The sequence below is a fragment of the Bradysia coprophila genome, unplaced genomic scaffold (genome assembly GCF_014529535.1).
Source record: "Bradysia coprophila strain Holo2 unplaced genomic scaffold, BU_Bcop_v1 contig_732, whole genome shotgun sequence".
Taxonomy (NCBI): domain Eukaryota; kingdom Metazoa; phylum Arthropoda; class Insecta; order Diptera; family Sciaridae; genus Bradysia; species Bradysia coprophila.
In genome coordinates this window covers 6,176,409-6,187,924 of record NW_023503972.1, presented here as the reverse complement: position 1 = coordinate 6,187,924, position 11,516 = coordinate 6,176,409, and the positions used below count along the sequence as shown (strand labels likewise).

General features: G+C 37.5%; 2 protein-coding genes across 2 annotated transcripts; both read left to right on the top strand.

The window, feature by feature from the left end:
• Window positions 1-2,207: 2,207 nt before the first annotated feature.
• LOC119084381 (facilitated trehalose transporter Tret1-like) lies at window positions 2,208-4,438 on the top strand. The gene is made up of 7 exons (XM_037194342.1): window positions 2,208-2,279; window positions 2,339-2,571; window positions 2,914-3,044; window positions 3,257-3,449; window positions 3,515-3,659; window positions 3,723-4,132; window positions 4,190-4,438. Exons 1-7 carry the CDS (start codon window positions 2,216-2,218, stop codon window positions 4,391-4,393), a joined length of 1,380 nt encoding a protein of 459 aa, XP_037050237.1. The 5' UTR covers window positions 2,208-2,215; the 3' UTR covers window positions 4,394-4,438.
• Window positions 4,439-5,057: 619 nt separating this feature from the next.
• Window positions 5,058-7,536, top strand: LOC119084380 (facilitated trehalose transporter Tret1-like). The gene is made up of 7 exons (XM_037194341.1): window positions 5,058-5,553; window positions 5,610-5,842; window positions 5,915-6,045; window positions 6,317-6,509; window positions 6,570-6,714; window positions 6,785-7,200; window positions 7,260-7,536. Exons 1-7 carry the CDS (start codon window positions 5,490-5,492, stop codon window positions 7,461-7,463), a joined length of 1,386 nt encoding a protein of 461 aa, XP_037050236.1. The 5' UTR covers window positions 5,058-5,489; the 3' UTR covers window positions 7,464-7,536.
• Window positions 7,537-11,516: the final 3,980 nt, after the last annotated feature.

The following is an 11,516-nucleotide window of genomic DNA, read 5'->3' as shown; positions in this document are numbered from 1 at the left end:
GCCATATGAATTGTCAAATTTCATCCATATAACCATAACCTAAATAATATCTCTGTGTAAATCGCGTAGACGACGTTGCTCGATTTGTATGAAATATCACGTAAGCGACGTTGCTGTGGATGAAATTGTCGTTGTTCGGGTTGTCAAAGTTCGTGTTTACAGTTACTTGGAACAAACCTATTATTGGTGTTTTTCATAACGCGTAATGCGAAACTTAATACTTTCAACGTCCGAACAGGCTGCAAACTTCGCACACGACTGATTTTCTTTACATTCGTCGCATGTGCTCTAAATTAGGGATTATTCCCAAATTACGTAACGCTTTTTCAGTGTTGCCATAAAAATGTAATCTTATTTAATATGCTTTTAATGATTATATCGGAGGGTAGAATATAGTCAACTTAACATGTCGCGTTTTTCTCCAGTCATTTAAGATTTAATTTTCATGACAGCACTGCACAAGCGTTACGTGATTTATGAATGATCCTTTTACTATTTATTTCGATTTGTTAGTCGAATTGAGTTGGGTTCAACATGTTTGAGGGCATCATCAGGGGTATTCCTTAATTTTAAGAAGATTTTCGATTATTTTTTACATTTCTTCACACAAGCTTCAAAATAAGCGATTTTGTGCGAGTCTTTTTTAGCAAACACCATATGTTTGCCACTCATAGCTTGTTATCTGTTTAGAGTAAACAGATTTCTTAAGTTTATTTATTTCGTCTGTTTTTGAATCGTAATTTAAATTTTCTTTGTGAACAGGGGCGCCGACTTGTGTTTTGATTGTTGGGTGCGAGATCTCTGTACAGTGATTTTCACGATAGCGAATCTAGCAACTTAATTTAATATCAAGAGAAAGTGCAAGACCTGGTTCTCAGTGATTTGTAAATCTAACAGAGAAATATGTATTCTCCCATCGTAGTAATAATATAGTCGAGAAATGTAAAGCTAAGAACAAACTATAACAAAAGGGCGCATGAGTACGTACAGAGGTTTTCCTTTAAGAAATTTAAGAAAAATAGATAGGGTTCGTCAAAAAACTAAAATGAAGTGATCGTATTGCAATCCAGATTGAGTCAATAATGTCTAAGTCGTACTTGTAGAACATACTTCTTCATGAAAATATTACGGAATAACTACATTCACTTACTTTTGTTCAAGCCTTCTTTTGACAATCTAGCTTCATTTTATATAATATTTTGGTGGAAAATTTGAGTTGAAATTTCCGGTTTTTCATCTCTATTCTGGATATGTATATCGACATTAGAGAAAAATTGCTCGTATGCATGTTTTCCATTTTTTATGCAACTGTCGTCTAATGGTCGGAGTGGTTCAGGTAAAGTAAAACTTGAATCGGAATCTCATTTACCTGATCTTAACAGGGTGGCTTCCGGTTAAAGAAAATGAAACTGGCCTGAAAAAATCAGGTTGGCTCGAAAGTAGTTTCAGGTTGACTTCCATTTTGACAACAAGTCAAAAAGTTAACATTTCAGGTTTCAGCTTATACTTACAAGTCGTACTCGTACCCAATCCAGGTCGGCCTCGCCCTGACCAAAAGTCCTGACATACTATTTCTTTTTCATGCTTGCTATGGGAACCGAAAGTAAAAATGTCAATTTTGAGGGGCGAAAGTAAACATTTTTCTACTTTCGGTTCCCATAGCAAGCATGAAAAACTCAATACGTCACATGGAAAAGTACTTTCGGACCTTTGTCCTTGTGACGTAAATGACTATTTCTACAAAAGTATTCTTCATAGCCTTTGTCATATTCCTCGTATGATTTTATTTTTAAACATATCGTCTGTAATTTAGATGACTATTTCTGCACGTTTCTTCTCGGTTCTACATTAGGAAAGTGCTGAAGTGGAACACCAAGCTAAGACAAAACTAATACAAAAACTACAATTCCAGACGAAACACACAGAAACACACACACAGAGACACACAGAAACGTTATTATTATTGCTTGTGAAGGTTCGAAAAATGTCTGAAGGCTTTTTTTGTTTCAATTCAGAAACAGTGGCAATAATGTTAGTTTATTTAATTAAGAAAAATATCAAATATCTGTTGGGTGCTACGCACCCAACGAATCTTGGTGTCGGGTGCTTGAGCACCCAACGCCACCTAGAAGTCGGCGCCCCTGTTTGTGAAGAAGTCATTTGCTCAGATGAGAAGTAGTGTCATTGAAGTAAGTCTGTATTTATAGAAACAAATATGGAAAATTCTGAAAAATTGAATTTTGGTCAAGTAAAATACCAATACCTTGCAGTTGTTTGCGGTAAAAAATATTTCTGATAAAAGTGTTAACACTGACCCACGTGCTTTACACATTCACAGTGAACTTGGTATCATTTTGCCAAGGCTTCAGTATCGGATGGGTGTCACCGTCGCTGCAGGTTTTACGATCAGAAAACAGTCCCCTGGACAGTGGACCAATTACATTGCTGGAAACGATCTTGCTGGGTGCTATACCTTTGCTCGGCGGATTCATTGGAATAGTCTTATTTTCGATACTGACGAACCATTTCGGACGCATCACCACAATCACATTACTTGCTTTCCCAAATATGGTTCGTTGAATGTCAGAGAAACGTGAAACGATAACCGATGGCGTTGCTGCCTCATCACCGCGCAGCGCCAGCTGTTATCATTTCTCTGTTGAATGTAGGTAATATGAAGTGGAAACGCACTTCGGGAATAATTTTCGTCTCAAAATTCGGTATTCAAAATTTAAAAACTCGCCATTCCTCGCTATGGATGTGACCTGCGCAACGTTGGTGGCCTTTTTCCCAATTTGTCTCGTACTTCCCTATCTCCCCCGTTTACAGGAAAGGGCATATATTATGGATGATCTCTTCGTTCCATGTTTGCATTCAATATTGAACAGGAAGTGATGAAATTTCTATTTCCAGGCTTTTTGGATCATTTTGATTGCATCGAATTCGATAAACTTGATTTTATTCGGTCGAATAATTACGGGTGTGTCATGGGGTGGAATGTATCTTTGTATTCCGTTATTTGTTGCAGAAATAGCAGACAGAAGGTAAGATTGGCTTAAACTTTCGAATTTCGTAATTGAGAGATGGAACAACTTTCGTTTACTGGCGGAGCCGTCTTAGGCTTGAGATAAAGCTAAACCAATTTAGTCTTCCAGAACAAACCTAAATGTAACGCAAGTCGCGCAAGAGAGGAGGGAGGAGGTTGTCTGACAGTGGGGTTGAGAGTCCACAGAACTACAATATTACTTTCTTTCAGAATTCGAGGATTCCTTGGATTAATTTTCAGTCTAAGTTTAGCATTTGGTATATTGGTTGCATATATTTCCGGAGCGTTTTTGGACTATGCCCACGTTCCCTTTGTTATACTCCCGTTTCCTGTAATATTTTTGGTTTCCATGATAATCTTACCAGAAACTCCGAGCAGTCTGTTGCGACAGAATAAAATTGAGGTGCGTTATAGGTTACATCATTCTCGGCCGAAATGGCATTGTCCCATTGCTAACAATAATTTCAGGCTGCCAAAAAGTCGATTCAATTCTACAATAACGGGAACGATAGCAGTAAGAATGGGTTTGATGCGGATGCTGAAATACTAAAGCTGCAAAATGTCTTAGCTCAACGAGAGCTGGACAGACAAAATGGAAGTTGGAAGCTCATTTGTAAGTAAAAGAAACTTTTTGGTATGGCATCACTTCATCGATTCTCAACTGTTTTCTTTTCAGTGAACACTAAATCTCTGAAGGGATTAGGAACCGGTCTATGTTTATCAGCAATTGTTGTGTTTAGTGCAGTATACGCGTTTACATCATTTGCTTCCGATTTGTTCACTGAATCGAATGTCAATTTTGACGCCAATTTGTCTGTGATCATCGTAGGGGTTCTAAATTTACTCGGAACAGCCGTTTCCGCAGTCTTAATCGATTCGTGGGGTCGTAGAAAGCTTTTCGGTATTAGTTGTACATTATCTGGTGTCGCTTTAATCGCCTTCGGTTTATTTTCGTATATCGACAATCAAGGCTTCAATTTGGCTTCGTATTACTGGGTACCCGTTACTTGTGTCTCATTTTTCATAAGTGCTGCTGGAATGAGACCCTTACCCTACGTTTATACAGCTGAAATACTGCCGAGCAACGTAAGTTCTTTTGGTGTTAAACCAATTTTTTCTGTGTTTTAGCAAATTAAATTTTAGATTCGACACATCGGCTCCACTATAAGCATGTTAGTCTTTACTCTACTCGTCTTAGTGTCTAGTGCAACTATGCCAATTTTTATGAAATTGTGTCCGTTGCAGACGGTTATGTGGACATATGGTGGCATCTGCTTGTTTGGCCTAATTTTCACCGTACTGTTTATGGAGGAAACAAAAGGAAAGAATTTGAATGACGGAAGTTGAATTGCTTAAGTGTCGCTTTTCAATAAAGTAACAGCCGCAATATAACTTTTGCACTTTTGATACAAGTATTTGACCCTAGGTCTCACTCCTCACTCTGGGTCTCACTCCTCGTGTTGACGTTGTTTTCTTACTGTTTTAACGACAAAATCAATTCCGAAGTGTGGTAGAAAATAAGACGTTTTAATATGGAAAAACGCATGCGAATCGGAGGGGAAGTGTTCAAAACCGTCCATATACCGCTTGCGTGATTTATGAATCACCCAGACAGACCTTGTGATATCAGTGGTGGAAAGAAATTAGTAGAAGTCTCCCAACAATGCTTTTGTTAGTAAGCGCTACACTCAACGTCGCAGACTTGAGCTCTGTTGTTTGTTAACAAGCACGACAAACAGTTTTTATCGACTGCGATATTCTTAATCGAGTAGTGGAAAGAAGTAATTGAATTTTCGGCGTTCGTTATGAGCCTATATACCAACTATGCGAGAAATTAAACATTCAATAGCAACGCAACAGTCGACACTCCACCATTATGTTAACGTGGAAATAGGTTTTTTGCGAAGATTTTTACGACTTTCAATGTATTTTTATGGCACATGGGGCGAAAGTTGGCATTATCAATCCGTAAAGGAGTGCGGAAAGTAGAAGATTGAAACGCGTGGAACGTGTGATAAAAGCGTTATTTTCTGCAGTCAGTGTGACACTGGTGAAAGAGAAACAAATGTCACAATATGATGTAAAACGGACATACTATTCTTAACTCCATCTCTTCATATCTGTAAGCGTTGTATGTTAGTCCGTATTCAGCTGGGAAAAGCTAAGATGTCACCACTCGCGACAAATGGAGTATTGCCCGTTCAAAAAAAACGATCGACTTAAAAATGTCATGGCAATAAAACAACCACGAACTACATCCCGAACCGGTCAGACCACCTGGTTCAAAATCGTATGTTTTCATTCCTTGTTACATAATGTACCACCTTCCTCATCTGTTTCTGAAAGTTTCGATTTTTTTTAAATACAAACTGGTTCTTTGATACTGGCTTCAACATTTTAGTTTGTTGTTTGTTATCGATCGAAACACAAGTTCAAACAAAATATGGAAAAATCTGAAAAATTGAACTTTAGTCAACTAAGATACCAATGTCTTGCAGTCATTTGTGGTGAAACTGATTACTTTCTTTATTAATTGAAGTGTTCGCAAATCTAATCTTTTTAGTGAACATGCTGTCTCTTTCACAAGGATACAGTGGTGGATGGGTGACACCGTCATTGCAAATTCTACGATCGGAAAATAGTCCACTGGAAAGTGGGCCAATCACATTGCTCGAAACGACCCTACTGGGCGTTTTACCATGTATTGGCTCACTTTTCGGAACAATTTTATTTTCCATAATATCGAAACATTTGGGAACCATCGCCACAATGACTTTACTTGCTATACCAAATATGGTACGGTTTGATCGGGATGGGACTGATGCACAAATGCTCAGCGAATATAAACGATTTTTTTTACTTTTCCAGGCTTTTTGGATCATTTTGATTGTATCGACATCGATAAACGTAATTTTAATCGGTCAAGTTATGACTGGTATAGCGTACGGCGGAATATGTTTTTGTGTTCCGTTATTTGTTGCAGAGATTGCAGATCCAAGGTAAAATTTTCTAAATATCACGCAATGTTCAAGTGACGCGAGACAGCCAAGAGTTACAGGTTTGACAATAACGGAAATATAAGTCATTTAATAACGAAAAGATACACAGGTACAGGGTCACTTGTCAAATTTATACAAAAGGCACTCAAATGCTGACATTGATTTTTTTTTCTAAAATGCTGAAGCATCGATTGAAACACAATTAGTGCGTAATTCCAGAGAACCGCTGATTAAAGTCAACCTTAGTCGAAATGAATATTTTTTTTTTCAGAATTCGAGGATTCCTCGGCTCAATTTTAAACTTAAGCAACACCTCCGGTGTGTTAGGTGCATACATTTGCGGAGCTTTTCTGGACTATGCCCATGTTCCTTTGGTTATACTTCCCATTCCCGTAATATATTTGCTGTCCATGTTAATTTTACCGGAAACTCCGAGCAGTTTGTTGCGACAGAATAAAATTGAGGTATGGTATACCATCAGCACCCAACGGCTACATTGATAGCAATGCCAATAATAATTTCAGGCTGCCAAAACGTCGTTACAATTTTACAATAATGGGAACGACAGCAGTAAGAGTGGGTTCGATGCGGACGTTGAAATACAAAAGCTGCAAAGTGTTTTAACTGAAAGAGAGCTCACCAGACAAGAAGGCAGTTGGAAGCTTATTTGTAAGTGTAAGAAGTGTAAGAGCTTATTTGTAAGCTTCAACATTTCTAAACAATTTTTTTTCTTCTTCAGTACACAAAGAATCTCTGAAGGGATTGAGCACCGGACTAACTTTAACAGCAATCGTGACCTTCAGTGCAGTGCATGCTTTCACAACATACGCTTCCGATTTGTTCACTGAATCAAATGCCAACTTTGACGTAAATGTGTCTGTGATCATCGTAGGGGTACTGAACTTATTTGGAACGGCTGCATCTGCAGCGTTAATTGATTCGTTGGGCCGAAGAAAACTTTTCGGACTCTGTTGCTTCATGTGTAGCGCTGCTTTAGCCGCGCTCGGCACATTTTCTTATATCAACAATCAAGGCTTCGATGTGGCTTCGTTTTACTGGGTGCCCGTAACCTGTGTCTCATTTTTCATTTTTTCAAGCGCCGTTGGAATGAGGCCACTTCCATTCATATATACAGCCGAAATACTTCCGAGCAACGTAAGTTCTGTTGTTTTCTGTCATTGGTACCTCTAGTGACCCTGACGATTAAACTTTAGATTCGTCACATTGGTACCACTGTAATCATGCTTGCCTTCACCTTATTTGGTGTGATTTCATACGCAACCCTGCCCTACTTTTTGAGTGCATACCCACTACAGACAGTGATGTGGACGTATGGTGGAGTTTGCACATTTGGTTTAATTTTCAGCGTGCTCTTCATGGAGGAAACGAAAGGAAAAAATTTGAATGACGGAAGTTAACTTTAAGTTGTAGTTTTATGTGATGATTTCGTATTTTAGCCATTTTGACTGTTTTAATAAAGTATGTACGGTGGACGTTAGTGAAATTTAGGCATTGCGTTGCTGCAGTTGTTTTTCAGCTCCTAAATTTCATTCTAGTTTTGTAATTTGGGTAGTTGCAGTGTGTTTGGTGGCTGCAACGATGTACACACTGAAGGACTCGTATGACGTAACTCAAATGCGATTAATTTGTGTTTATATGTCTAACCAAAGCACTCTCAAGCACCGAAGCTGACTTTGACGTCACTCCATAGAGGTAGCCTACCTAGATGAATTATAACCTCAAATTCATTAAAAAATTATATCACACGAATTATATCATACTAACACGAAAACGTCAAATTTGCTTCTTTTGACGTTATGAGTCCCTTTACTTTTGACATTAAGAGTCCTTTTTACTGTCTGTACACGAAGCTGTCACACACACATTTAAATATATGATTTTTGATTTTAATTTGTCAGTTTGTTCTATTGAGAGGGCCCGTCACTCACTCAAAGAAAGTGGTGAAACAGTCAAAGCTGACTATTCTTTTTCATACAATGCTGGCCTCTCACTCTAAATTTGGACTCCTTATTAAAGAATTAAGGAGGTTTTAGCACAAAAATAAGGAAAAATAAGGAGAAATTTTTCTATAAAAATCGAAATTATTCTAAGATACAGCAATTAACATCGGAAGTCCGCCTCAACTTTAAAATAAAACTCATTATTGTTTATTTTGACGTATCGTTTTTGTACAGTTGTATCGTAAAATTCACTTTTATCACGATCAAGGCTTGTATTAAATTCTTAGCAAAGCTTATCCTTACCAATTATTACTGTACGTGCGCTTCAAAATTCAAAATGCAACGCTGCGTTACGCATCACTGTTCATTTTGACGTACCTATCGTTTTTGTAGGGTGGTAGTTTTCAATCAGTTTTCGATGCGACAAAATTTTTGAAATTTAAGACGCACTTACGGCGTGAATTCTTACGACCCCACCCTCAAGTTTAAAAACTTGCTGGATTAGATTTTGATCTCGTTAACTACAAAAGCTGGTGTTTGTCATCCCGTTCGAATTTTGGAAAAATAATAAATTGGTGAAAGTATAAAAGTATAAATTTTAAAGAAGTAAGTGTAAATAAGGCTAAAACCTTGAATTGTTTGTAATAAGGACGTATGTCTGAGACAATGTTAAGGGTGATTTACATGTTAAATAAAATAGTTCTACTCGAGACTCTCGAGCCGAGAGGCGGCGGCGTGGAACCACAAAAATATATGTAGCAGTAGCAGTCATGTTAGAACGATCATGAGCTACGACACCAACGTTTTATTAGTGATCTTTGTGTTAAGTCATAAAAATTGTTATTTTTGCCGCGCAGCGAATTTTTTTTTTCCTAATTTTGATTGCCGTCGATGAAATTTGCGAAAAATAAGGAAAATAAGGATTTTTTAATAAAATAAGGAGGAATAAGGAGGTTTTTTTGAAAATAAGGAAAAATAAGGAAATAAGGAGGTGTGAGAGGCCTGTACAATGGTTATCAAAAAAAAAAAAATTGGCAACAGGTGTGTTTTTGGCCTTCTGATTGAGCGATGTCAAAGTCAGCTTCGGTGCTTGACAGTGCAATGGTCTAACCTATACTGAGGCGAGATATCAATTAAGCACCTAACTTTCCTCAGATGGTATTTGCGTTCTTTGAGGCGTGGTACAGACTGCATTTGTTATTGATCGTAAAAGACTGTTAGTGAGGTATCTAAACAAACAAACAATAGTTATTTGCATCACAGGATTGAAACCACTCAATCACAGTATATGTGTGAATTCGTATACAGAGAGAATAATTTTTGCATGAGTATGTATGTTTAATCATACATACATATGCAAAAGTTATTCTCGTGGTATACGAATTCACACATATACTGTGATTGAGTGGTTTCAATCCTGTGATGCACAAAATTTTACCCGTGCCACATCATGAAATACACAAACAACAAAAACAAATACAAAGCATTTCTATCGCATTTGTACACATCGTTCAAGGTTAAACTTAAATGTATAGAATAAGAATAAAGCTGCGAGCGCACTTACACCGTTTAGCTCTCCGTTTACGTTTTAACAATGAAAAGTGGGAGGAGCTTCCATTGTTCACTCGTAAACGGAGTGCTAAACGGCGTAAGTGCGCTCGCAGCCTAAAAATAAAAACGAAACCGAAAATACGCGATACAAAGCCGAACGAGTCGATCGTTCGATGTTCATTATAATCAGACGTCCCACTAATTTTTGGGGTGTCCGACCTATAATAAATCGGACATTTTTCGCTAAAAAGTCGGACAAAATCGGACATTTTTTGCGAAAAAAAATCGGCGTGCCTCCGGGTAATGCCAGGATTAGTGAGACTTGGCATATAAAATATTAAACTAAATACATAATTATTACCATAGTCTTTTTGAGCGGACAATAATATTTAAATGTTACTAGCCAATGTCTGAATTTAAGATATCCATTTACCGAAGTAGGTGAAAGTTCGGTAATCATTAACTACAGACTTCGGGTCGAATTTTAGTGACTTAGTAATAATGTTGTCATTACCATACTATGTACAGTTTCTTCCTAACGGCTATTAGCTCGATCATATTCACTAGCTACAGGACAATTTTATGTATGAAATTACCGGACGGTAAATTACCATGAATTTTTAGCACAAAATATGCTCCTATAGCGAGTAGAAATACTGAAGCTAGTCTGTGCACTTTCAAATAAAGCTCTACCTGAGATAACGGTGATTACATCATTTTCAAGTCATTAAAATGCAAACCTAAGTTTGTTGATAATTCCCTTGACTGAAAGTCATGGGTCTTACGGATGATAAACACCCTAAAATGTTTGTCACACAATGATCACTACTATGATTGAAAATGCATGAATGTATGACCAAAAACCTTAAATACAGAAAATGTTTGTCACACTTTGATGATTCGTTGATAACACGATAACTTGAGTAATTTTCAACGGATTTTCAAAAACTTTTTTTTAATCGACGGGGAATTAAATTAATGAGGTTAAGTTCGAAGATGGGCTATTACGGTCGGGTGTTCTGAGAGATATTCCCAAAAGAATTTTTGTCTCGTCCCTTGATTCCACGATAACTCGAGTAGTTTTCGACGGATTTCCAAAAACTTTTTTTTATTTGACGGGGAATTAAATTCCTCAGGTTAAGTTCGAAGATGGGTTATAACGGACGGGTGATCTTAGAGATATTCTCAGGAGAATTTTTGTCTGGTCGCTTGATTCCACGATAACTCGAGTAGTTTTCGACGAATTTCCAAAAACTTTTTTTTAATCGACAGGGAATAAAATTACGAAGGCTACGTTCGAAGATGGGTCGTAACGGGCTGGTGATCTTAGAGATATTCCCAAAAGAATTTTTGTCTCGTTCCGAGATAACACGATAGCTTGACGTAATCCTCAACGGATTTCAAAAACTTTTTTTATTCGACGGGGAATTCCATTCCCGATGATAAGTTCAAAGTTGGGCTATGACGGTCGGGGGATCTCAGAGATATTCCTAAAAGAATTTTTGTATCGTCCCGTGATATTATCGTGTTATTAGTTGAGTAATTCTTAATGGTCCACAAAAGACAATTATCCCACTAAGAAAGACATTTTTGGGTTAAGCTCGTTAATGGAATATACTGGAAAAATATTCTAGGATTCATTCTAAAATTTTGTGTGTGTAATATCTTTATATCGATGATAAGAAAAAAATTAAAGTTTGGACGAGTGTGAACTTTGCGGCCAAAGCGAAGCGAGGGCCGTAATCACACGAGTTTCATTTTTATTCAATATGTAAGCAAGAAATTCGCCTCTTTCCAGGGTCTGTATCTCGTGCTGCCTTTTTGATGGTATCTTTTCATCAGAATCCTTTTTTCAAAACACACGACCACACGACCACGAATGTATTAGCTTTCAACAGAAAGTAGATTTGGCTGTAGTCACTTGACCAGTTCTGAAAAAAGTGACCAGTGTATCGAAAT